The following is a 22,224-nucleotide window of genomic DNA, read 5'->3' as shown; positions in this document are numbered from 1 at the left end:
ACTTTATTAGCCCTGAAATAGAATCTGGTTTGGGGGTAGTGGGAGGCATGACTGGTTAGGAAGGGGCCTGTCTGTGTAGACCTTTAAACTGGCAGAGTAGTTAGGGCTGGATATTTTATTTTACTTTATTTTATTTTTAAAAAGATTTTATTTATTTATTTGACAGAGCAAGAGAGGGAACACAAGCAGGGGGAGTGGGAGAGGGAGAAGAAGGCTTTCCGCGGAGCAGGGAGCCCGATGCGGGGCCCGATCCTAGGATCCCAGGATCCTGGGATCAGGACCCGAGCTGAAGGCAGATGCTTAACTACTGAGCCACCCAGGCACCCCAAGGGCTGGATATTTTAGATAGGAGGCAAGTTTCATAGTTCCCTAGGTGGAGGATTGAAGGAATTTAGGTGGTCTTTAGGGAAGATTAGTTTGGAGGTAGTATCTCAGATAGAGTGGAAGGCCAAGAAAGCAGAAGCAGGGATTTAAGGGGCTGCTGCAACATCTAGGTGGGGTGCAGGGAATGGTGGCAGTGCTGACGGAAGGGTAGACTGAATATCGCTTTGAAGAAAGGCTTTTATCACTGATTGCATAATAGGATAAAGAAGGGAAAAGGGTCAAAGAGGACTCAAGGTTTTGCAGCTTGGGAACTGCAGAGCTGGTGCTGCCATCTATCAGGGGTGGGAGAATGGTGAGCAGGCCCTGGTTTGGGTATGGAAGTGACGTGATATTTTAAATTTTGAACTTGTTGATTTTGAGGTACCAGCTGGGAATCCCAAGTAAAGATGAGCTGGGAATTGCTATGAGGCTAGTATTAGGGAAAATTAGCTGGTTGCAAAGCTTAGGTAAATTTGGAGGGTTGAAGGCTAGGATCAAGGATACTACCTGGGAGGCTGTTCCAATAGACAGCCTAAATTTTATTAAAGCTAGAATTGAGGTAAAGATGTTAGGGAAGAGTGGAGAGGAAGGAGTAAATCTGTTAGGTGGTACTCACTCCAGGTCCTTGACTGCTGTGGGCACATAGCACGCCCTGGCCACTGGAGAGAGACACTAGCTGGTATCGTTAGCCAGACTTGGGAAACTCTGACTTTGCTGCCTCGTACTCCCAATTTAGCTTGTAGGCATTTCCTCATAAAGAGTGTTTCTTGTCTTGACTTGGAACCTGAGCTATCCTTGGGCTTTGCAATTCTGCAGCACCACCTCCTGGTACAGCTTTTAATTACCAACCTGTACAGAGGGCTTTAGGACAACCACTCTGAAAGAGGATGCGAAGTGTGGAAAATAGCAGGGTAAAAGTGGCTTGAGACACTGACTGGGAGCTGCTAAGATTGCCGAGATGCATCCCTTGGTTGTGGTGGACAGACTGCCTGTGTTTACTAAGTAGAAACTGCCAGAAGGTCTAGGAAGATATTTTTCCTGTTTTACTTAACAGATAATCTAAGCCCCGGTTTATTTTTTTCCAAGTCTTGACATTGAAAAGTAGACCTTACATAGTTTCTCTGTAGGCCTTACTTAAGCCCATTCATGTCCCTGTCTACTACCACCTCCTCCCCCATTTTGAAATAAAATTCCTGCTTCCTACCTCCTCCACCTAGGATGCACTTAATTGTATCTTTTCTGTAGGCATTCCTTTGGTTAAAAGACAGTGGGCTAGTTTTTTCATCTTTCTTTTTGCTCGCTTACTTTAGAAGGCATTTCCTCCTCCAACAGATATGGGTTTAGAGTGTCCGGTGTGCAAAGAAGATTACACAGTTGATGAGGAAGTCCGGCAGTTACCCTGCAACCACTTCTTCCACAGCAGTTGTATTGTACCGTGGTTAGAACTGGTGAGTACAGACAGCTGTCGTGTGTTTTGGGCCATCTCTGCCAGTCACATCTCTTCGGGGTGGGGGGATGGTTTGGAGTTCACGGAGAGCCAAGCAGAGCAGATTTTAGTCGCTGGCTAATTCCTACTGGCGCCATTACCGCTTTTTAGATCACTACGTGTTTGGAATTTCTCTGACCAGAGGTTACCAGACCACAGCCCACAGGTCTCGGGCCTGCCACCTGTTTTTGTAAATGAAGTTTTCTTGGAACACAACTACGCTCATTTGTTTACAGTTGTCTGTGGCTACTTTTGTGCCATGTCAGAGTTGAGTGGTTGTGACACAGGTGGTGTGGCCTGTGAAGTCTAAAATATTTACTACCAGTCCCTTCACAGAAAGTTTGCTGACCGCTGCTCTAGACCATATCAGGTCACTTTCTTTCTTTCTTTTTTAAAGATTTTATTTATTTGAGAGAGAGAGAGCACATAAGTGGGAGGAGGGGGTTGTTGGGAGGGGCAGAGGGAGAGGGAAAAGCAGACTCCCCACTGAGCAGGGAGCCTGGACGTGGGGCTCCATCCCAGGACCCTGAGATCATGACCTGAGCCGAAGGCAGACCCTTAAGTGACTGAGCCGCCCAGGCGCCCCCAGATACTGTTTCTGGTTAGTTCTGTTTGGTGATGTGTGGTAGCTGTTGTTAAATTGCTGGCCTAGAATTCTGTCATTTCTGTTTAAAAGTTCGTTTGGGAGATGTCCTGGGTTATACCTTTGAGTCCAGCATGCACTGTGTGAGAATACATGCCCTTTCTGTTTTTCTACTGCCGGCTCTCAGGGTTTCTTAAGTGTTTAGCACTTCCAGCTTCTCAGGTCAGGCTATTTACACGGACATCTTTCTGTTTCAGCATGACACGTGTCCTGTATGTAGGAAGAGCTTAAATGGTGAGGACTCTACTCGGCAAACCCAGAGCTCTGAAGCCTCTGCAAGCAACAGATACAGCAGTGACAGCCAATTACATGACCGATGGACTTTCTGAAGCTAAAGCCTGCATCTGAGCCAGGGCTGTGGTAGTCGTCTTATCACAGCTGTCAATTGTATCAAAACAAAAAAATAGTAGGTGGATTTAGGAATTGCATAAGAAACCCCAACCCATAATATTAATGCAGTGAGTGTTTTTCTTCTCCAAATTTAAAGTTAGTATCTGCAGATGGAATTGTATCTACAACCAAATGCCTCTTATTCCTGAATTCAGAGTGATACTTTTATAAGTGTGAAACTTGATTATGTGGGTTTCCCCTGCCAGAATAGAATCACTTTACCTTAAAGTCTAGCTAGGGTCCCACTATCTGTCATGTTCTCTTGTAGTGGATGTTTCCACCTCCTTCTCTAACTTCCACCCTACCATTAGTGTATTTAATTATAGTAGATGCAGTGGAACCACAGTCCTAAAGTCCTGCTGATATAAAGTCTTTCTGTTTTAATTGTACAAAAGCATCTACTCTTGGTCACATAAGCCACAAAGCAAGATCAGATTAATTCAGGAATCTGAGACTAATGATTTTGTTTTGTTTTGAATCCTCAGAAAATCAAAGAAAAATTACAGTGGGGAGGAGCAAGTGGCCGATCATTGTACTCTTTGATTTTCTCATTTTAATTTTTTTTTTTTATTTTATTTTTTTTTTCTCATTTTAATTTTTAAAGACTACTTCACAAGGTGCAGTTTCTGCAGAAGCCAACATGACATATCTTAGGAATCTTACGTTGTTGGGAATCTGATTCTGGTTCCCTTTTGGAAATGAGTTGGGCAGCATACAGGCACAGAAGGACAGGTATTTGAAATCTTTGGTTCTGAGGTTTCTTTAATGACCCCCAACTCATTGTTTACTGCCTTTTGTCATAGGGACCTTAAAATAATTTCCCTCAGAAATAGAATTACTTTATTACTGCTTCTACAGCCAATTCACTGTTTTTAGTAATTCACTGGTCTTCAGGAATTGAGATTTCACATTGTCTCATTTTAATTTTTTAAGCCCTTTTATCATCTCTGAAATCTTTCTGTTCTGCTTGGTTCTGGTTGTACTTGGTATCAAACTGATTGTTGTGATCATGCCCGAAACAGCTTGGCCTTGGAGAGGTGGGACTTCTATTTTCAGCCTAACAGTGTCTCATTGCACATGCACATGCTCTTTGAAGCATTTAAGTGTTTAAAGTTGAATAAATGAAGAAGATCAAGAATGTTGTTGGAACTTTAGAGTCTCAAAAGGAAATGATGGGGGCATGTAACCACTGTTAGCGCACCATAGAGGGTGACAGGGGCTCCATTTGTCTGGTCACATCAGCCCTTCATAGTTTGGAATGATTCGAACAAGAAGGCCACTCTTTATGAGTGTCTTTCTTGGCTAGGAGTCTTTCCTCAGTTTTTGTTGACTATCATACACTGGTTTTGGGGCCGAGGGAAAGGGGTTAGAGATATCTTTGTACTTTGGCAGAGGATAAAGAAGTAGGGGAGGGAAGAGAGACAGTGGGAGAGTGGCTTGCTGAATTAACAGCCTGCCTCTAAAATTGTGACCAAAAAGTATGATTCGTGTTAGGCCCAGAGGAAATAAAAGATGTTTTCTCCTCTGCCTCTCATGTTATACCTCTGCAGAGATCATTTCTTTGGAGAATGTGAGCTATTTACTATGGGTATCGATGTGTAGCCTGCTACACATTGGTTTTGAGGGTGGGGGCCACTGGGGTCAAGAAGCTTAGGTGGGGGGGAGGGGTGAGAGGTATATTCTGAATATTTAATTGCCACTGCATAGATGGAGAAAGGCCATGCTGAAGTTGGAACACATTGTAGTTTTCAAGTAGAACAGTGTCCACTGTCTCAGAAAAATTATGACAGCCAGAAATTACTTTTATAACTTCATTCCTTTCATTCTGGAGATGCCAGACAAACAGTTGTGTTTTTACTACAAATAGAAAGCTAGAGAACCAGAAAGGATCTGAGTAGCTCACAAAGGGTCAGAAAGAAAGTACTGGATAGGGAGTTACCTTTTCAAAACACAGAATAGCAAATAGTGTCAGTCTCAGTTATCTGAAATTTTCTTCACTTTTTTTGCTCTGATAGAGGACATGAGGCTCCTTTTGCTGTTTCCTGTACCTTTTCCACTTAATGATTCTGTAGTGTCTCTTCCTCGGAGGTATCTTGGAATTGCAGGTTAATTTAGGTTAAGGAGTGTACTAGGGTTCTCCCGAGAAGCAGAATCAATAAGGCAATAGGGTGTGTGTGTGTGTGTGTGTGTGTGTCTCTGTGTGTGTGTGTCTGTGTGTGTCTGTGTGTGTGTGTGTCTGTGTGTGTGTGTGTCTGTGTGTGTGTCTGTGTAAAGAGATTTATTATAAGGAATTAGCTTGTGTGATTATGGAGGCTAAGAAGTTTCAAGATCTCCAGTCAGCCAGTCAGTAGATCTTATGGTGTAGTTCTAGTCTGATTCCAAAGGCCTGAGCACCAGGAGAGCCAGTGGTATAAATTCCAATGCAAAAGCTGGTGGAAGTTTTGAGACCCAAGAAAAGCCAGTTTTTGTTTTTAACATTTTATTTGAGAGAGAGCCAGAGAGCACGAGAGAGTGGGAGAAGCAGACTCCCTGCTGAGCAGGGAGGCTGGTGCAGGGCTTGATCCCAGGACCCTCAGATCATGACCTGAGCCAGAGGCAGATACTTAACTGACGAGCTACCCAGGCGCCCTGAAAAGCCAGTGTTTTAGTTTGAGTCCAAAGGCAGGAAAAGACTGATGTCCTAACTCAAACAGGCAAGAGGAGTTCTCCCTTGCTAGCTGGAGTGTCAGACATTTTGTTCTAGTTGGGCCTTTAACTGATTGGAGGAGGCCCACTGACATTGAGGAGAGCAATCTGCTCTAATTAGTCTACCTATTCAAATGTTAATCTTATCAGACATACCCTCACAGACACACCCAGAATAATCTGTGACCAAATATTTAGTTACTCCTTGGCTCAGCCAAGTTGACATAAAATTAACCATCACAGGAGGGAAAATAGAAATGCACACAGGGAGACAAACCATAAGAGACTCTAAATCTTAGGAAACAAACTGAGAGTTGCTGGAGGGGAGGGGGAGTGAGGGGTTGGGATAACTGGGGATGGGGTAACTGGGTGATGGACATTGGGGAGGGTATGTGTTGTAATGAGCATTGGGTATTATATAAGACTAATGAATCACAGACCTGTACCCCTGAAATAAATAATACATTATGTTAATTAATTGAATTTAAATTAAAAAGAAAGGCACACAGCAGAGTGATACCCATCCCGCTTAAGTTTTGCCAGATAAACAGTGTGTCTCTATGAGAAATGTCTGCTTTGCTTGGAGACCTCAGTAATAGGGTTAAAAAGTAGAAGAAATATATATGGGATGAGGGCCAATTTGCTGTGTGCAACATACCTATTTTTCTTCCTTAATGTAAATTAACCTGGAAGTCTGAGATGCCTCCCATTCTAGGAAGAAACATTGCAGATACATTGATCTAACACCGAAACATGGCTGGGGCTAAGGGTTAGTTTCTAGGAATGCCTTGCTCTTAAATGTTTCAAACAGTTTTAGATACAGTGCCCAAGGCAGAGGGCTACATAACCCTGACTTTTATAACTTCATTCCTTTACATTTGGAAGACTTACAGACTCAGGAATCTGGAGCCTTTATAGGAGTCAAAGGAGAGATGATTTAACTCTTGCTGATTGTCACAGAGAATAGGAAACAATTGCAATTTCAGATCTTGAACCCTTATACTTGAGGCCTTTATATTCATATTAAATGGCCTGTGGATTCCATGCAGAGCTAAACAGATTGTTTCCTTTTTTTTTAGAGAAAGAGAGTGCACACACGGGGTGGGGGGGGGGAGCGGAAGGGGGGCAGAGCGAGACGGAAAGAAAGAGTCTCAAGCAGGGCGCCTGGGTGGCTCAGTTGGTTGGGCGACTGCCTTCGGCTCAGGTCATAATCCTGGAGTCCCGGGATCGAGTCCCGCATCGGGCTCCCTGCTCAGGGGGGAGTCTGCTTCTCCCTCTGACCCTCCCCTATCTCATGCTCTCTCTCTCATTCTCTCTCTCAAATAAATAAATAAATAAAATCTTCATAAAAAAAAAAAAAAAAGAAAGAGTCTCAAGCAGGTTACGGGCAACGTGAAGCCCAATGTGGGACTTGATCTCACAACCCCAAGATCATGACCTGAGCCAAAGTCAAGAGTTGGAGGCTTAACTGACTGAGCCACGCAGGCGCCCCAACAGATTATTTTCTTATTCATGAATGTCTTTTCTTCTTTATCTTCCCTTTGTCCACTGTAATTTGAAATTAGAGGGGCGCCTGGGTGGCTCAGATGTTTAAGTGTCTGCCTTTGGCTCAGGTCGTGGTCTCCAGGTCCTGTGATTGAGCCCCCACATTGGGCTCCCGGCTCAGCAGAAAGTCTGTTTTTCCCTCTGCCTCTCCCCCTGCTTGTGTTCTCTCTGTCTCTCTCAAATGAATAAATAAAATCTTTTTAAAATTTTTAAAAAAATAAAAATAAATAAAAAAAGAAATTAGAGGGAGGAAAACTATTTTGTTAGCACATAATTAGGAGAGACCTCCTAGAGACTGGTAAACTTACAAGTTGGGAACTGATACAGGGCAATTCCTTGCTGGCTTCCAAGTGATGATTGCTTCTGGGGTAGTTTCCATAGGGATTAGTCTAACTCAGGTTCATATGGGTTATCTGGCTGGATAGAACTGGGAAGTTTGGTGGGAAGGGCAGAGTGGTGAACATTTAGCTGAGATCTCCAACATCTTTACAATTTCTAAGCTAATGAGTTGGGAGCAGGAAGAAAGAATAACTCTGGCCTTAAAAATTCATTTTCCCTCAAAGTTCCTACTGCCAGTTCTCTGAAAAGCTGGGAAACATGGAAAATCCAGAATGGCATTTTGTCCCTGTTGCTGTAGCTCCTAGACTTTTCCTTAACAGTGTTCTAATTTATAAGAAAAGGGAATTACTCTAGGTAGGAGATGTGGAGATGGCTATAAATTAAATAGCTTCCTTAGCTTATTATAAATTTTAGTTGTCAGCATTTGCAACAGTTGAGCAAGTGCTTATTAGATGTTTTCTTTGAGCAGTACTCTCTCTGGTCCATTAGTTCTCAAGTTTGAAGGAAGTTTTCTGGGGAAGAATTTGTTTTTTTCCCCAACAGCTCTCACTTTGGTTTAATAGCTAATAGAAAAAATTCCTTGTTTATGTCTTTGTGTTCCACATTTGTGTGTGTGTGTGTGTGTGTGAGAGTATGTGTGTGTGTGTGTGTGTTCATATATGCACTAGAGGAAGAAAGGGATGTGGTGGCTCCTGGGGTAAAGTTAGCAGGTACAGCAGAGGGCTGGAGCCTCAGTCCGATTCTCTCACTGTACATACCTCAGGCCCTTGTGTTTCCATAGTTCTCTGCTGAGAACTAGGGGCATTGTTGGGTTGGCTGCCAACCAGACACCGTGCTAATAGTGTGTGGCTAAGGGATTCACTGGAGGTAAAAGCCTAGTCATTTCTAAGGATTGAGGAAAAAAATGGCTTTGAGGATAGCTATTATCCTCTGTTTCTGTAGTATAATTAGTTGAACACAAATGCAATTATCTGTTGCTTTTTATTTTTATTTTTTATTTTTTTTAGAAATTACTGTTACCAAATTGATTTTTCTCTTGACCTTCTGCATGCTTCAGTTTCTTTCACTCTGGTATCCACGTGCTCTTTCCTCAAGGAATACAAATGATATCAGTCTTAACAAAAACTAATCGGGAGGGAACCATAGTTTGTATGTTTTAAACAACAATAGAATAGCCTTTTGGGCTTTTGGAAGAGGGAGCTCTTTAGAGTTGGGTGTTAGAGCTGGTCTAGGCAGGCCAGTGACATCTGTGAAGGAAGACAGATTTTAGGAGGAGGAACAGGGCTGATGAATAAATAGTAGCATGAGAGGGAAAGCCCTCTTTGGCTTCTGAGGTAGGGAGGTGGGAAGATAAGAGTGCTGTTCATCAGAACAAACCAACAGGGATTTGGGAGTTTGGAGAGCAGACTCTTTTTAAGAGTTTCCAAAATGAGGGCGCCTGGGTGGCTCAGTTGGTTAAGCGACTGCCTTCGGCTCAGGTCATGATCCTGGAGTCCTGGGATCGAGTCCCACATCGGGCTCCCAGCTCAGGGGTGAGCCTGCTTCTCCCTCTGACCTTCTCCCCTCTCATGCTGTTTCTCTCTCTCTCGCTCTCTAATACATAAATAAATAAAATCTTTAAAAAAAAAAAAAAAGTTTCCAGAATGAGTCTCATATAAGTTCTGAGGCAGGAAGTTGAGAGAACATATCACAAGTGGTCACCTTGTGGGGGGAAATTGTAGCAAACAGTAATGTCAGTGTCTTAGCACTTAGGCCAGGAACCACAGGGCTCCTCCAAGGGTTTAAAGTAGAATGTGTAGAATACGATGTGTACAACTGGAGATATTTTCTAGGATCCAAGTAGAGCCCTTGTCTTAACCAAAGGACATGAGGTTTTGATCTCTCATACCTGCCAGATAAGTGGAATTCCAGGCATTCAGCTCTAAGATTATATACATATGAACCTTATGAAGTTTTGCCAGATTGAACTTAATTGGTGTCCACAGAAGTGGAGTCTATGTTTGTTGCCTTTCCTCTTTCAGCTGGATATCTGTGATTCATGGGATGTAGGCTTGTGTTTCTTTACCTTTTCTAATAAGGTGTACTATTTTTAAGGTCCAAAAATTATTAGACTCCTCACAACAAGATGATAGTTGTATTTTTAGTATCTTTTTATGAAAAAATACATAACAAAAAGCTGCTGTGATTTCAATGATGCTTTAAAAAAAATTTTTTTTTTTTAAAGATTTTATTTATTTATTTGAGAGAGAATGAGAGAGAGCACATGAGAGGGGTTAGGGTCAGAGGGAGAAGCAGACTCTCTGCCGAGCAGGGAGCCTGATGCGGGACTCGATCCAGGGACGTCAGGATCATGACCTGAGCCGAAGGCTTAACCAACTGAGCCACCCAAGCGCCCTTAAAAATTTTTTTTTAAAGTAATCTCTACACCCCATGTGGGGCTCAAACTCAGGACCCCGAGATCAAGAGTCATATGTTCTTCCAACTGAGCCAGCCAGGCACCCATCAGTAATGCTTTTAAATTAGTTTGTCTTTATTAGTAACACCATAATCTACATCCAGTTGAAATATAGTATATAAATATTTGTAAGATATATTATTTATTCAGACAGAAGATGGTGCTTATACAGATTCCTTATAATAGCTCCATGGCCCCACAGAGGTTCACATTCCATGCCTGGGTTGTGAATCACTCCTATGGATTGAGGTTAAGATGTGTGTTCAGAAAACTACCTATTCATGCATGGAAATTTGTAGGCTTATTTGAAGTCAGTGATATCAATAGTTTTTAAAGCCAGGCTATAAATATTTCACATTTCTGTTTGACCAAGTCTTGAGATAAGCAGAATACATAAAATGTGAATTCTTTAGAAATGGGACTTCTGACTTGCTGTTGCTTTGTTTATTCTACTTAGAGCTAATAGTCCAGTGCTCTTGAATGTCTTAACAAGCTTGGACAGCGGTCATGTATCCTTTTGCAGATTTTTATGTGTGGACTATAATTAGTATAGCACAATGGATGAAACGTTTTCTGTAGTAGGATGTGGCTTCTTCATGAGACTTCCAGTGATTGTGTAATGTTGGGAAATTTCAGAAGATTCTTTGAATAGTAAAAAGCAGAAGACATCTCCACCCATATGAGCTTAAAATTTAGTTAGAAACAAAACCTACATAAAACAGGTAGAGAAAGATTTAAGTGAACATAATTTAATGGAGAAAACTTTGGAGACTTTGGAGTCAGAATTCAAATGGTTGTGGGTTTAAAATCTAGAGTCTCAGATTTGATCCTCAGAGCAATGCTATAGAAACAGAAGATAGAGTAGGCAAGATTCCATTTAGAGATAAGTAAACAGAAATCGCATCTCAAAACTTCATTTGCCTAAGGACACAGCTGGTACACTGAAGAGCCAGAATTTGAATCCAGGTGTTTTGACTCCATGCCTCGTCTTTTTTACCTCCATAAGGCACAAAATCCAAAGTCCTTAGGTTGAGGGTCTACGCCATCACTAATAAGGGTCTAACCCATCTTTTTCAGCCTTTTCTCTCTTCCCACAAACCTTCGCTCCCACATTTGGCAGGTCCTGGCCAAGGATCACAGGTAAGGTGTCTGTTTCCTTTTGATGGCTTGCCGTTTAGCTCCAGTTAAATTGTCTGTGTTCTTAACCTCGTAATTCATGTAGTTCCTCCTATCAAGGTAAATCCTGTCGTCGTCCTCCTCATCTCCTCACCCTGCCCCCATTTAACTATGACAAGAGGTCATCTGTCCAAAGAGAAAGACAAGAGGATTTGTGAATTTAGGAGAAAGGAAAAGGCTGCAAATATCGCTCTGGGCATTTATTTCAAAGGAAAGAGATGGGACCAAAGAGACTGACAAGTACTCAGTTGAAGCTGGGCATTATGCTCTGTGGTGCACCTGGGCATACAAAGCTTCTTCTTCCTCCAGCCACGCTGTGGGGATGCTCTTGAATGCCAGGGTCTCTCCATTTCTTCATTTTCATGCCAAGTCAGTCACTGGCTCTGTCTCTCTTTTCCTATCCTATCTTTGCTTGTTTCTTCTCTCTTCTTTTTAGTGTTAAATAAAAATTTCTTCAAAAAGAATTGGTGTTCTCATTTTGTTTGGCTTGCTTGTTTATTTTACTGTGTTGGAGGAAGGGGGGAGGAAAACTTTTTCTTCAGTACAAAAACACACATACCACATACTTATCCAATGTTTGAGTGAGAACTGTCCGCCAGCTACTTTTGTAAAAGTTGTTCTTTTTTTTTTTTTTTTCTTAAGTGGTTACAGAGGTGGGAAGAAAGGCAGGTTTGTTATGGCAGTGAGGAGGGGAACTCAAGGAATACATTATTTGTCCCACCTTACATTTCCCAGGTTCTTGGCATATTTAGCATCTCTTCCCCTGTGCTGTTTTCTTCTCTGTGTATGTTGTAATGTGAAAGGTAGCAAGCTAAAGAGAGTCAGGTTTATCTTGCTGTAACTTGTTTTTTTAAAGTTTCTGGCACAAGGCTTACAAAGCTGTAGAAAGAAAAAGGAAAGTTTGTATTACTGTCATACAACTTAGATACCTGATAATTCATTGTTTGGCCCTGGTGACTAGGGAGGGAATGGAAAGGAAAGAAGGAAGGGTATATAAAACTCTTCTCTATAATCAGTTGTATCTTATTGCTAAAGTTGCAGTTGTGACCTCTAGCAAATCTGACTGGGCTGGTGGAAGTGGGGAGGAAGCCAACCTTCAGTGTCTCCTTGCGGGAAGCTAGGGCAATCAAAGAAGAAATAGATGCCTCCCAAAAATTCCAGGTAGGTTTTCCATGTGAAGGCTGACACAGTGATAGGACAGGGATACTCACTGAAGGTGGTTTCATGAGCTGAGGGAGGCCCAGAGATCCAGGAAACTTCCCATCCTTTTTTTTTTTTTTTTTTTTTGAAGATTTTATTCATTTATTAGAGGGAAAAGCAAACTCCCCACTGAGCAGAGAGCCTGATGTGGGACTCGATCCCAGGACCTTGATATCAGGACCGGAGCTGAAGGCAGACGCTTAACCAACTGAGCCACCCAGGCGCCCCTTCCTCATCCTTTTGATAACATATAAGCATCCTAACTTGATCTATGTGATCTCTCTGGGCCTGACAAAATGTGTGTCCTTTTATTCTACTGAATATTACCCTTTCCATAGTTCTGCTAAGCCTTCATTTGGGGGGAGAAGGATAAAAGGCATCAACTATCAAAAGTTCATTCCCTTTACCTGATTGGAAAGGGGAAAAGAGCTGAGAGAGTTTTTACTCTAGCATAACTTGGGAGTCAAAGGTAGTAAGTGGTCATAGATTGCATGGTTAGACTCAATTTCCTTTTCAGAGTAGTTGTTTCTGTATGAAGAAATACAATTTATTTTACTAACAGAGTAGCTAACTATCTGAGGGAATTTAGATTCAATAAAGAATTAGGTCTAAAGGGTCAGACTGCTTGATATTCACAACTGTCATAGGCTTATATTTGGCACGTCCTTACCAAGGATCATAGGTAAGGTCTGTTTTCTTTTGATAGTTTGCAGTTAAGAGGCTGGAATAACGGGGCACCTGGGTGGCTCAGTCGGTTAAGCATCTGCGTTCAGCTCAGGTCATGATCCCAGTGTCCTGGGATAGAGCCCCACGTTGGGCTCTCTGCTCAGCGGGAGCCTGCTTCTCCCTCTCCCTGCCACTTCCCCTGCTTGTACTCTCTGTCAAATAAATAAATGAAATCTTGAAAACACACACACACACACACAAAAACCTTAAAAAAAAAAAGGCTGGAATAAGGGAGTGTTAGGTGATCCTATTTGGGAGGAGGCAATCTCAGAATAGGGAGCGTGGTGAAGGAGTTGAGAGAGAAGATACTTAGCATATAGTAGGTAATTACTGAGAGCACATGGTTTTGGGGTGAGAAGGTCCTGTATTCCTGTGAACTGGAGCAACATTTAAGCTCTTTGTGTCTGTTTACTGATGAGTAATCAGGGAATGTTTGCCTGGAAGGGTTATATGGGGTAAGAATCACCGTATGTAAAACCTAACCCATCATACAAATTCTTTAAACAAATTTAATAAGAGCTTACTATGTGCCTGGTACTGTCTTTTTGTTGGGGTAAATGAGACAAAGCCCCTGCATTTATAGAGCTTATATTCTGGTGGCATGCAAACAGTGGTAGTTATTGATTAGAGGAAAGCTTTAAAAAAAAATGGAATTAAGAATGCCAAGGATAGGGACTCCTGGGTGGTTCAGTCGGCTAAGCGACTGCCTTCGGCTCAGGTCATGATCCCAGGGTCCTCGGATCGAGTCCCGCATTGGGCTCCTTGCTTGGCAGGGATTCTGCTTCTCCCTCTGCTGCTCCCCCTGCTTGTGCTCTCCCTCTCTGTCTCTGACAAATAAATAAAATCTTTAAAAAAAAAAAAAAAAAAGAATGCCAAGGACAGGCGGGGCGCCTGGGTGGCTCAGTCAGTTAAGCATCTATCTGCCTTTGGCTCAGGTCATGATCTCAGGGTCCTGGGATCGAGTCCCGCATTGGGCTCTCTGCTCATCGAGGAGTCTGCTTCTCCCTCTCCCTCTCCCTCTCCTTCTGTGTTCTCTCCCTCTCAAATAAGTAAAATATTAAAAAAAAAAAAAATGCCAAGGACAGGCAAAGAGCTGCATCAGTTACTGATTATGCAAAAATGTAATGACAAATCATCGTGAGTTCCAATCTGTTATCTAATAGGGAAACCCATGATCTATATTGATGTGATGCTCAGAGGACTCACCTACAAGTGTCTATACTCAATCTGCCCATCAGCCTTTGCCAAAGAGCTGCATTTTTATTTATTTTTTTATTTTTTAAAAAGATTTTATTTATTTGAGAGAGAGCACATGAGAGGGGGAGAGTTAGAGGGAGAAGCAGACTCCCTGCTGAGCAGGGAGCCCGATGCGGGACTCGATCCTGGAACTCCAGGATCATGACCTGAGCCGAAGGCAGTCACTTAACCAACTGAGCCACCCAGGTGCCCCAAGAGCTGCATTTTTAAAACCCACCTCCAGACCTGGTCTGACTTTTGCCTTGTTCATAGGCAAATATCTGTTGCCTTAACTTGTAGTCTTCTGTTGGCCCAGTGAGTAGAGGCAGCTGTATTTATTTATTTGCCTCTCCCACAAGCTTGCTTTCCTAACAGGTCTGACCTCCTATCCAATGGAAAAGGTGTTTCATCCATCTTCCTCTGGTTATTATAAAGTCTTGAGTCCCTTTGGACCAGTTTTGCCCTCATGTTGGTTTGATGTTTTCCTGTGGACAGCCAGGACCTGAGCAGCACTTCACTCTCCCACTCTAGGCTTCCTTTCTACGTCTCCTCTTGGAGGATAATCAAGACGTCAAAGGTGTAGCACCCTCACTACCTGGGGTGCTTAAGGTTCTTCTGAACATACCTTGAAGGGCCACCAGGCTGGTGACCAGCATCACCCAGGCTTTTTCTTGCAGGAAGCCTGAACTGAGAGTGCCTTTACTGTGACTGAACTCGGAGTATCCTGTTTGTTTCAGTCCCTTCACTGTGTAGTTCCCTGTCTCTGATTCAAAAGAGAATTAATTATCAGGGGAGGGTTTCAGAAATCATTAATACCTCCTTTTGCATCATCTCAGAACATCTTTTTTGATCTCCAAGGACAGCGCTCAGCACAATTTATTGCCCACATAAGTATTTTTTAACATTTATGGGTAGTGATGATGAGGTACTTAAACAGCGAAAAATAGGTACAGAATCTATGTGTCACACTGGGGATGCAAACAGAACAGAACAGAACAGGAACTTTAAAGTCTTGTTAGACAGCTAAAATAGCTTAGTCACCTTGGACTTGGGTGCCCCCTCACTTAAAAACCATCTTCCAGAGTGTGTCAAGCAGTTTAGCGTAAGTTAAAATCTGGGCTTTGGAATAGATCTGGATTTTTATTCACCATTTACTAGCTGAATAAAATTACCCCAAATTACCTTTGAGACTGACTTTTCACATGACAACAGCTGCTCAAAAAGGCCATGAAGATTAAATGAAATAATCAATACATCATTCAGCACAATGCTTGGCACACATGGTAGTAAATGTAGTAGTAAATGGTACACATTATTTACTGATACTATATGTTACTTGTCTGGCTTTGTTAGTTTCACCTTCCAAAAGGAACTTTTATCATCTCTGCCTTTGGTGAGTATCCGTATGTGCTGACTCTAATACTTAAGTATACTGAGGATGAGAAAGGCATTTTGTCTTACGGAGCGCCATCACAAGTAGAAATGCTTAGGGCATATTAAAAGAATGTGACTAGATTATAGACTATATATAGATTAGTTTATAAGGAGTAAGGGCTTTCTTGCTCCCCCCATTCTCTTCTCCAAGCTTAGCATTGTGTCTGTGGGATGCACAATCAATATGAGAAGTGTGAGAAGAATGACAAGAGTTTCCCCTAGTGAGATCAATTGGAACAGAGTATTCACATAAATAGAATGAAATTTTATAGAGCCTCCGGTGCGAGGCAAAAGTAATTTAGACTTTGTCCCATAGACAGTGAAAAACCTTTAAAACTGGTGGTGTGGCATGTACAAATAAGCATTTTAGAAAGAGGTCAGGTGGCTGTTTGGTTTGGAGGCAGAGATAGTATTTAGAGTTGATGGATCATTTATTAGGTAACAGCTCAGTGCCAGGCCCTGAGGTAGGTGTGGGAGGAGATACAACGATGAATAAGACGAGGTTGGATCTCAAGGGGCTTGCCAGGAGACTATTGGGAATATTTTAAGTGTGAGATGATGAAGACTTGGGAAACCCCTTTGGAAAGAAAGGAATAAAAAGTGGGGAAGAACTACTTGTACTTAGTAAATGTATGGAGAAGAGAAAAAATCAAGATTTTGACTAAATCATGGGCAGAACTAGGGTCTCAGATTTGAGTGAAGAGATGGCAGGGCAGTCAGAAGCTAGGAGCCCAGTCAGTGAAAATGTTAAATTGAAACTTAGGAAGAGGTTAGAGCTAGAGAAGTTGATTTGTGGGTCAGTTTGCAAGAAGGTGCAGGTAAAATCATGAGGGTGAATGAGAACTTGGGAGAAACAATAGGGAAAAGATCAGAGGTGAGGAGTGAGTCTTGGGGAATGAATTCTCATGTTTGAGAGGTGGGAGGGGGAAATGGAGGCAGAGAAGGAGAGAAAGAACAGCCAGAAAGGTGGGAAAACCAGGGAAGTAGAGAGTCGCAGAAGCCAGTAGAGATGGGAGAGAATGGAAGTGCTAGATGCTGTAGCGAGGTCAGAGGGGAAGACACCAGGAAGCAAGGAAGAACATATAAATCAATCTAGACTGACATAGAAAACGTGGATTAACTGCTAGCCATAGGAAATGATTAAAATATTTGTTAAAAGGCTCTGGGCTAGGTTTTTTTTTGGGAGGGGGTGTAATTTATTTCTCGTTTTCTTGAAGTTAAAATATAGTATTTGAAAGTTCATAAAGAATAATAGCAGTGTCTTTTTTTCCTCCTAGGCTTATTTCCCCCGGACAACCACTGTCAACTCAGATGTATTCCTAAATAGTATTCCTAAATAGTATGCTTATATTACCACTTCTTGATGATAAAATTTAGGCATTATCTATTGATTTTCTGTTAAAAGAAGATGAGGATATGTAGATAAACCTCTACCCACTTTCCTTCTCTGCATCTTTTACAAATCATTATATTACACATTGTAGTTAAATTAATGTTTATGTAATTTGGATTCTGTAAATGTTACGTATTACAGAGCCAAGTTGTGTGCCATGATTAGGTTTCCTTTTGTAAAATTTGGTGTTTTCCCTGGAGATGATGATCACCTTATTTTTTTTTTAACCAGGCAGAATTTTCCATATCCATATCTTTAATCCTTCATCCAATCTGTCACAGACCTTCAGAAAGATAACCTATCAATTCTGTTTTCCCCTCCTCAAGATCTTCCAGAGCCCTCTTTCTCTTGTTCCTTTTGGACTAATTGCCTGTTTTGGCCATTTTTCATTCTAGAATTTCCTTATTTCCTTTCCCCTATTAGAGTCCTTACTTTCCTAGATCCCATTTTATCCACTCTACCTATTCACTTCCTGTTTTTTCTGAAGCACACCTCTGGTGGCTTTTTAAGATCACATGGAAGGCAATCTTTTTTTTTTTTTTTTTTTTTTTGGAGTCATTGCATGTCTGTCTTTATTCTTTCCTCACATTCGATTGGTAGTTTGGATGGGTATAGAATTCCAATTAGAACATAATTCTCAGTTTTGAAGACTTGTTCCTTTGGGAATATAGAAACACAAGAGTCACTCTCTGCTGGGCCTATGAGGAAGTCATACATAAAGCTGAGTCTGGAGTTGACCATATTTAGGTTTTGTCTAAGTAGTAACAGAGTAGGGGAGTAGGCACAAAATAAAGGAAATATGCAGGGATGAGAGGCCTTACTGCCCCAGAGAGATTGAGACTGTAACTGTTTAGGTTCTGTTGGCTTTCTGGTTTCTGATTCCAGAAACCAGATCTCATGAGGGCTTTATTCCTTTATTCCTGCTTTATTATTTGTTCCTTTTAACCTATGGCAGCTTGAGTAGGTTTCTGTTTCTTACAACTAAATGTTCATTAAAACAACCATCCGTTTTATCTCAAATCCGTCTCTGTCACAGCGTGAAGGCTCAGTGTCTATATTTAGAAATAGAACCACATTTCTGAGAGTTCTCTGAATTAGAAGCAGAAAGCCTGACTTTCAGACCTTTATCTGCTTTTACTGGCACTGGTCAGTGAGACAAATTGAACAAATTGCTTTACCTCCATGTAACTCAGTCTCAGTGTCAATAAAAATGAAATGGTTTACCTCAGTAAGGTTTTTAAAATAAAAGACGAAATGAGATTACTTTTGTATTCATGCTGTGAGCATTTGCCACTGCAGTGGGACTGGTGGGAAATGACTGAGTGATGGGAATGACTCTTCCCCCAAGAAGACTGCCTATCCAGGACCTGAAGTAACTATTTCTGTCTCTAGCTGTTGACCCTGCTTATTATCTCATCTGCTGGCATGTGGGGTATCAGAGCTTACCTGTGACTAAAACAGAGAAAAAGTGGCCCTGAAGGCGGATTTCTGGCGTCTGGCTTGTGGCACAACACTGGTAGGTCCCGCTGTCCGATGGTGTGGTTTGGTTTATGGTGAACACCAACTTAGATGATCTTTCACTGACACCATCTCTCCCAGGATCCCGTTTAAGTCTCAGTTGCTCTAAGCTGGTCTCAGGGAAACAGTCCGAAGACCTGTCCTTGCACAAAAACACTATAGCCCCCTCAGCCTCTTCTTTCTTATACTGCAAAGTACAGATCAAGCTTAGTCGTTTTCCTTCCTGGTGAAACGAGCTTTGGATGTGCATGCACCCTGGAATGGGAAGGGGGAAGAATTAGCCATGGGAAGTTTGCTCACATAGAAATGTTGAGGCAGAGGTGGGGACTGCCCAATAGACATTAAATACCACCTCTTAGAAGAGTAGTCTATGGGCTATACCCATATCTGAGGGAGACCTGTAATCCCAGTTATTCATTAATTCAGAAATGGTTTATATTTTATTTCTACTCCAAATAGAACTTGTATAGGACCTTTATTAAAGTGCATTTATATACATCTAATCCTTGGTATAGCCCTAGAACCATGTACTGTTGTTCCCATTTTATAAACTGAGGTGCACAGTGGTTAAATGGGTTGCTAAAGTTGACATATGTCATATATATATACATATATATATATTTTTTTTTTTGAGAGAGAGAGTGGGGAGGGGAGGGGCAGAGGGAGGGGGGCGCAGAGAGAATCCTAAGCAGGCTCCACGTCCAGCATGGAGCCCGACGTAGGGCTTGATCTCATGACCCTGAGATCATGACCTGAGCCAAAATCAAGAGTTGGATGCTTAACTGACTGAGCCACCCAGGCACCCCAAGTTGACACATGTTGTAGTATCAGAATCTCAAACCTGGGTTTCATAAATTTAGAATATATAAGATCCTGAAAGAATCTTAGATTGAGGGCCAGATTACCAGGTTCTTGGCAACACATAGCAGAGGCAGAATGTCTGATGGGGAGGGTAATAGTTTTAACAGAAAAAGAAAAACTATGTTTTTCACCCTTTCATTAGTGTCAAGAGGGAGTGGGTCCTTTTCTTCCCCACCAGAAAAAAATCTTGGGATCCATCCCTCCTCATGAGTCCAGGATTTTCCCTGATGGCAGTCTCTGCTCTGGGAATCTGGGGAGGGGCTGTCCTCACCGCCAAGCTGGATGTCCATGATTGCCAGCAGAATGGCCAGGGCCAAGCAACCTCTGCCAGGTGCCATCAGCGTCCTGCACGTTGTCAGCAGCCGCAGGAACTTGAAGCAAATGTTGGCTCCAATGATGTCCTTGGCCTCACTTTCCTGAAAGCACATGAGGACTCCTAGACAAGGCCTCCCAGGGCTCCAAGACCATCTCCATGTTCCAGGCACTAGCTTAAGTTGGCTAGAGTCAGGTGGGGGAAGGCTTGGGCCTGAGAGTCCAGCTGGCTGGGAAGTGAGACAGTTAGTCAAGTGAGGTGTACTGGAGAGAAGAGAGGAGAAAAGAGGGAAGAGACAGAGAGAGACACTAAAGGCTATATTTGCAGAATATTTTTTTCTAAATTAAGCTGTATTACTGGGTCAAAGAATATGAACACACATTTTTTTCTACTATGTATTATCAGATTGCTTTCCAGAAATATGGTTGAGATTCGGATATTCAGCAAGAATGTGCTTGTCAGCACTGAATAGTCTTTTACATTTTTGCCAATTTGATGAATGAAAAATTAGATCTCACTGTTGTTTTATTTTGCATTTCCATGACTAGTGAGGGTGAGGATCTCTTCATACATTTATTGGTCATTCGTATTTCCTCTTCTATGAATTGCCTGTTCATATTCTTTGCATTTTTTTCCCAAGTCAACTTTCTAAAAAATCAGTTTTTCTCTATATTAGAGAGTTACCCTGACTTTTTTTCTTTTTTTCACAAATATTTTCTCCCAATTCATTGTTTGTCTCTTGAAATCATGTTTCTTTCCATCAGGAAAATTCACACCTGTATTGTAGTTAAATACAGTGCATCTATCTTTTAAGTCATCTGTAGTACTCTGTATTGTTTAAGAAAGTTTCCCTCAGGCTAGAGTTACACTTTTTCCCAACATTTTATTGTTTTACCTTTTTATGTTTATATCTTCTAATCCTAGCTGAGAAAAATTGTTCTCATGTCAAAAAACCCAAACTGAACCCAAAGCAAAACCAAGATAACACCTGAATTTTCATCAGTTGGAAATGGTTGAATAAATTTTGACTCATTCATACATTAGAATATTATATATTATTAAAAAGAATGAGTTCTCTAAATATGAGCCTGAAGGGGGATCAATAATATACCATTATGTCAAAAAAGGCAAATTGCAGGGCTATGCATATAAAATAAATATTTTTATTTTTTTTAAAATCCTCTCTCTTGGGCGCCTGCCTTCGGCTCAGGTCATGATCCCGGAATCCCGGGATCGAGTCCCGCATCGGGCTCCGTGCTCGGCGGGGAGTCTGCTTCTCCCTCTAACCCTACCCCCTCTTGCGCTCTCTCTCTCACTCTCTCTCTCTCTCTCAAATAAATAAATTAAAAAAAAAATCTTTAAAATCCTCTCTCTTTATATAAATGTTTTAAAAATATATTTAAACACTTTTGTAGTTTATAACTGTTTGGATAGGTAATTACATTCACAGAGTTCAAAGGTCAAAGGTGTACAGTTAAAACTTTCCTTCCTGCTCCCACCCCCAGTGATCTCTTGCCCCTTCCCAGAGTCAACCAATGTTGCCTTATTGTGGATGCTTCTAGAGATAGATTCTATGCATATTTAAGAGGTTCCATATTTTCCCTTTTATAAAAAACATCAATAACAACAATGAAGGATAGTATACAGTACACTCTGTTCTACATTTTGCTTTTTTCACTTACCAGTGTGTCCTGTGGAGACCATTCCATATCAGTACATAAACAGCTTTCCCTCTTTAAAAATTGCTGCACAGTAATCATAGTTATGTGAATTTATTCTCATAGATTCCTACCAGTGAGGATTTTGATTATTTCTGATCTTTTTATTGAAGTATAATTGACATACATGATATGAGTTTCAGTTGTACAAGTCATGATTTGACACTTGTATACGCTATGAAATGATCACCACAGGAGGTCTAGTCACCTTCATCACCATGAAAATTTACCCCCCAATTTTTTTCTTTTGATGAGAACTTTCAAGATTCACTCTGCTGGCAACCTTCAAATGCACACTACAGTACCATTCACTGTAGTCACCATGCTGCACACCACATCCCCATGACCTGTTCATTTCACAGCTGGAAGTCTGTACCTCCAGACCCTCTTCACCCATTTCCCCCACCCCTCAGGCTCCTCTCCTCTGGCAACCACCATTCTGTTCTTTGTATCCATGAGTTAAGTGGAAAATATTAAAAGTGGTGAACTTTTGGGGGGAAGGGCAGTTCCTATGGGTTGGGAGGCAGATGAATGTAAGGAGGCTTTTTTTTTCTCATTGCATACTCTTTCGCCTGATAAATTTTATCTTATGAATGTATTACTTTTTTAAAAAGTATTTTTATTTTTGCGAGAGAGAGAGAGAGAGAATGAGCAGGAGGGAGGGGCAGAGAGAGAAGCAGGCTCCCAGGGAGCCTGATGCGGGGCTCAATCCCAGGACCCTGGGATCATGACCTGAGCCGAAG

General features: G+C 41.7%; 2 protein-coding genes across 3 annotated transcripts in view; one reads left to right on the top strand and one right to left on the bottom strand.

Moving 5' to 3' along the window:
* The window catches only part of RNF115 (ring finger protein 115), a 65,650-nt gene extending 61,630 nt beyond the window's left edge, over nt 1–4,020 (top strand). For both annotated transcript variants that reach the window (XM_006730134.3, XM_081815838.1), the window contains 2 exons: nt 1,696–1,811; nt 2,690–4,020. In XM_006730134.3, the coding sequence (XP_006730197.1) occupies nt 1,696–1,811; nt 2,690–2,821 (248 nt within the window). In that variant the 3' untranslated portion in view covers nt 2,822–4,020. The remainder of the gene's footprint in view (nt 1–1,695; nt 1,812–2,689) is intronic.
* Nucleotides 4,021–9,704: 5,684 nt separating this feature from the next.
* Nucleotides 9,705–21,904, bottom strand: CD160 (CD160 molecule). Its single transcript, XM_031040577.2, has 5 exons — nt 21,446–21,904; nt 19,722–19,992; nt 18,518–18,844; nt 14,870–15,007; nt 9,705–11,961 (listed from the first exon to the last, which is right to left on the bottom strand). Exons 1-5 carry the CDS (start codon nt 21,521–21,523, stop codon nt 11,954–11,956), a joined length of 822 nt encoding a protein of 273 aa, XP_030896437.2. The 5' UTR covers nt 21,524–21,904; the 3' UTR covers nt 9,705–11,953.
* Between the last annotated feature and the right edge of the window lie 320 nt (nt 21,905–22,224).

The sequence above is a fragment of the Leptonychotes weddellii genome, chromosome 4 (genome assembly GCF_054177405.1).
Source record: "Leptonychotes weddellii isolate Sample4059 chromosome 4, ASM5417740v2, whole genome shotgun sequence".
NCBI classification, from domain to species: domain Eukaryota; kingdom Metazoa; phylum Chordata; class Mammalia; order Carnivora; family Phocidae; genus Leptonychotes; species Leptonychotes weddellii.
The sequence above is the reverse complement of the archived record's forward strand: the minus strand, read 5'-3'. Positions and strand labels throughout refer to the sequence as shown.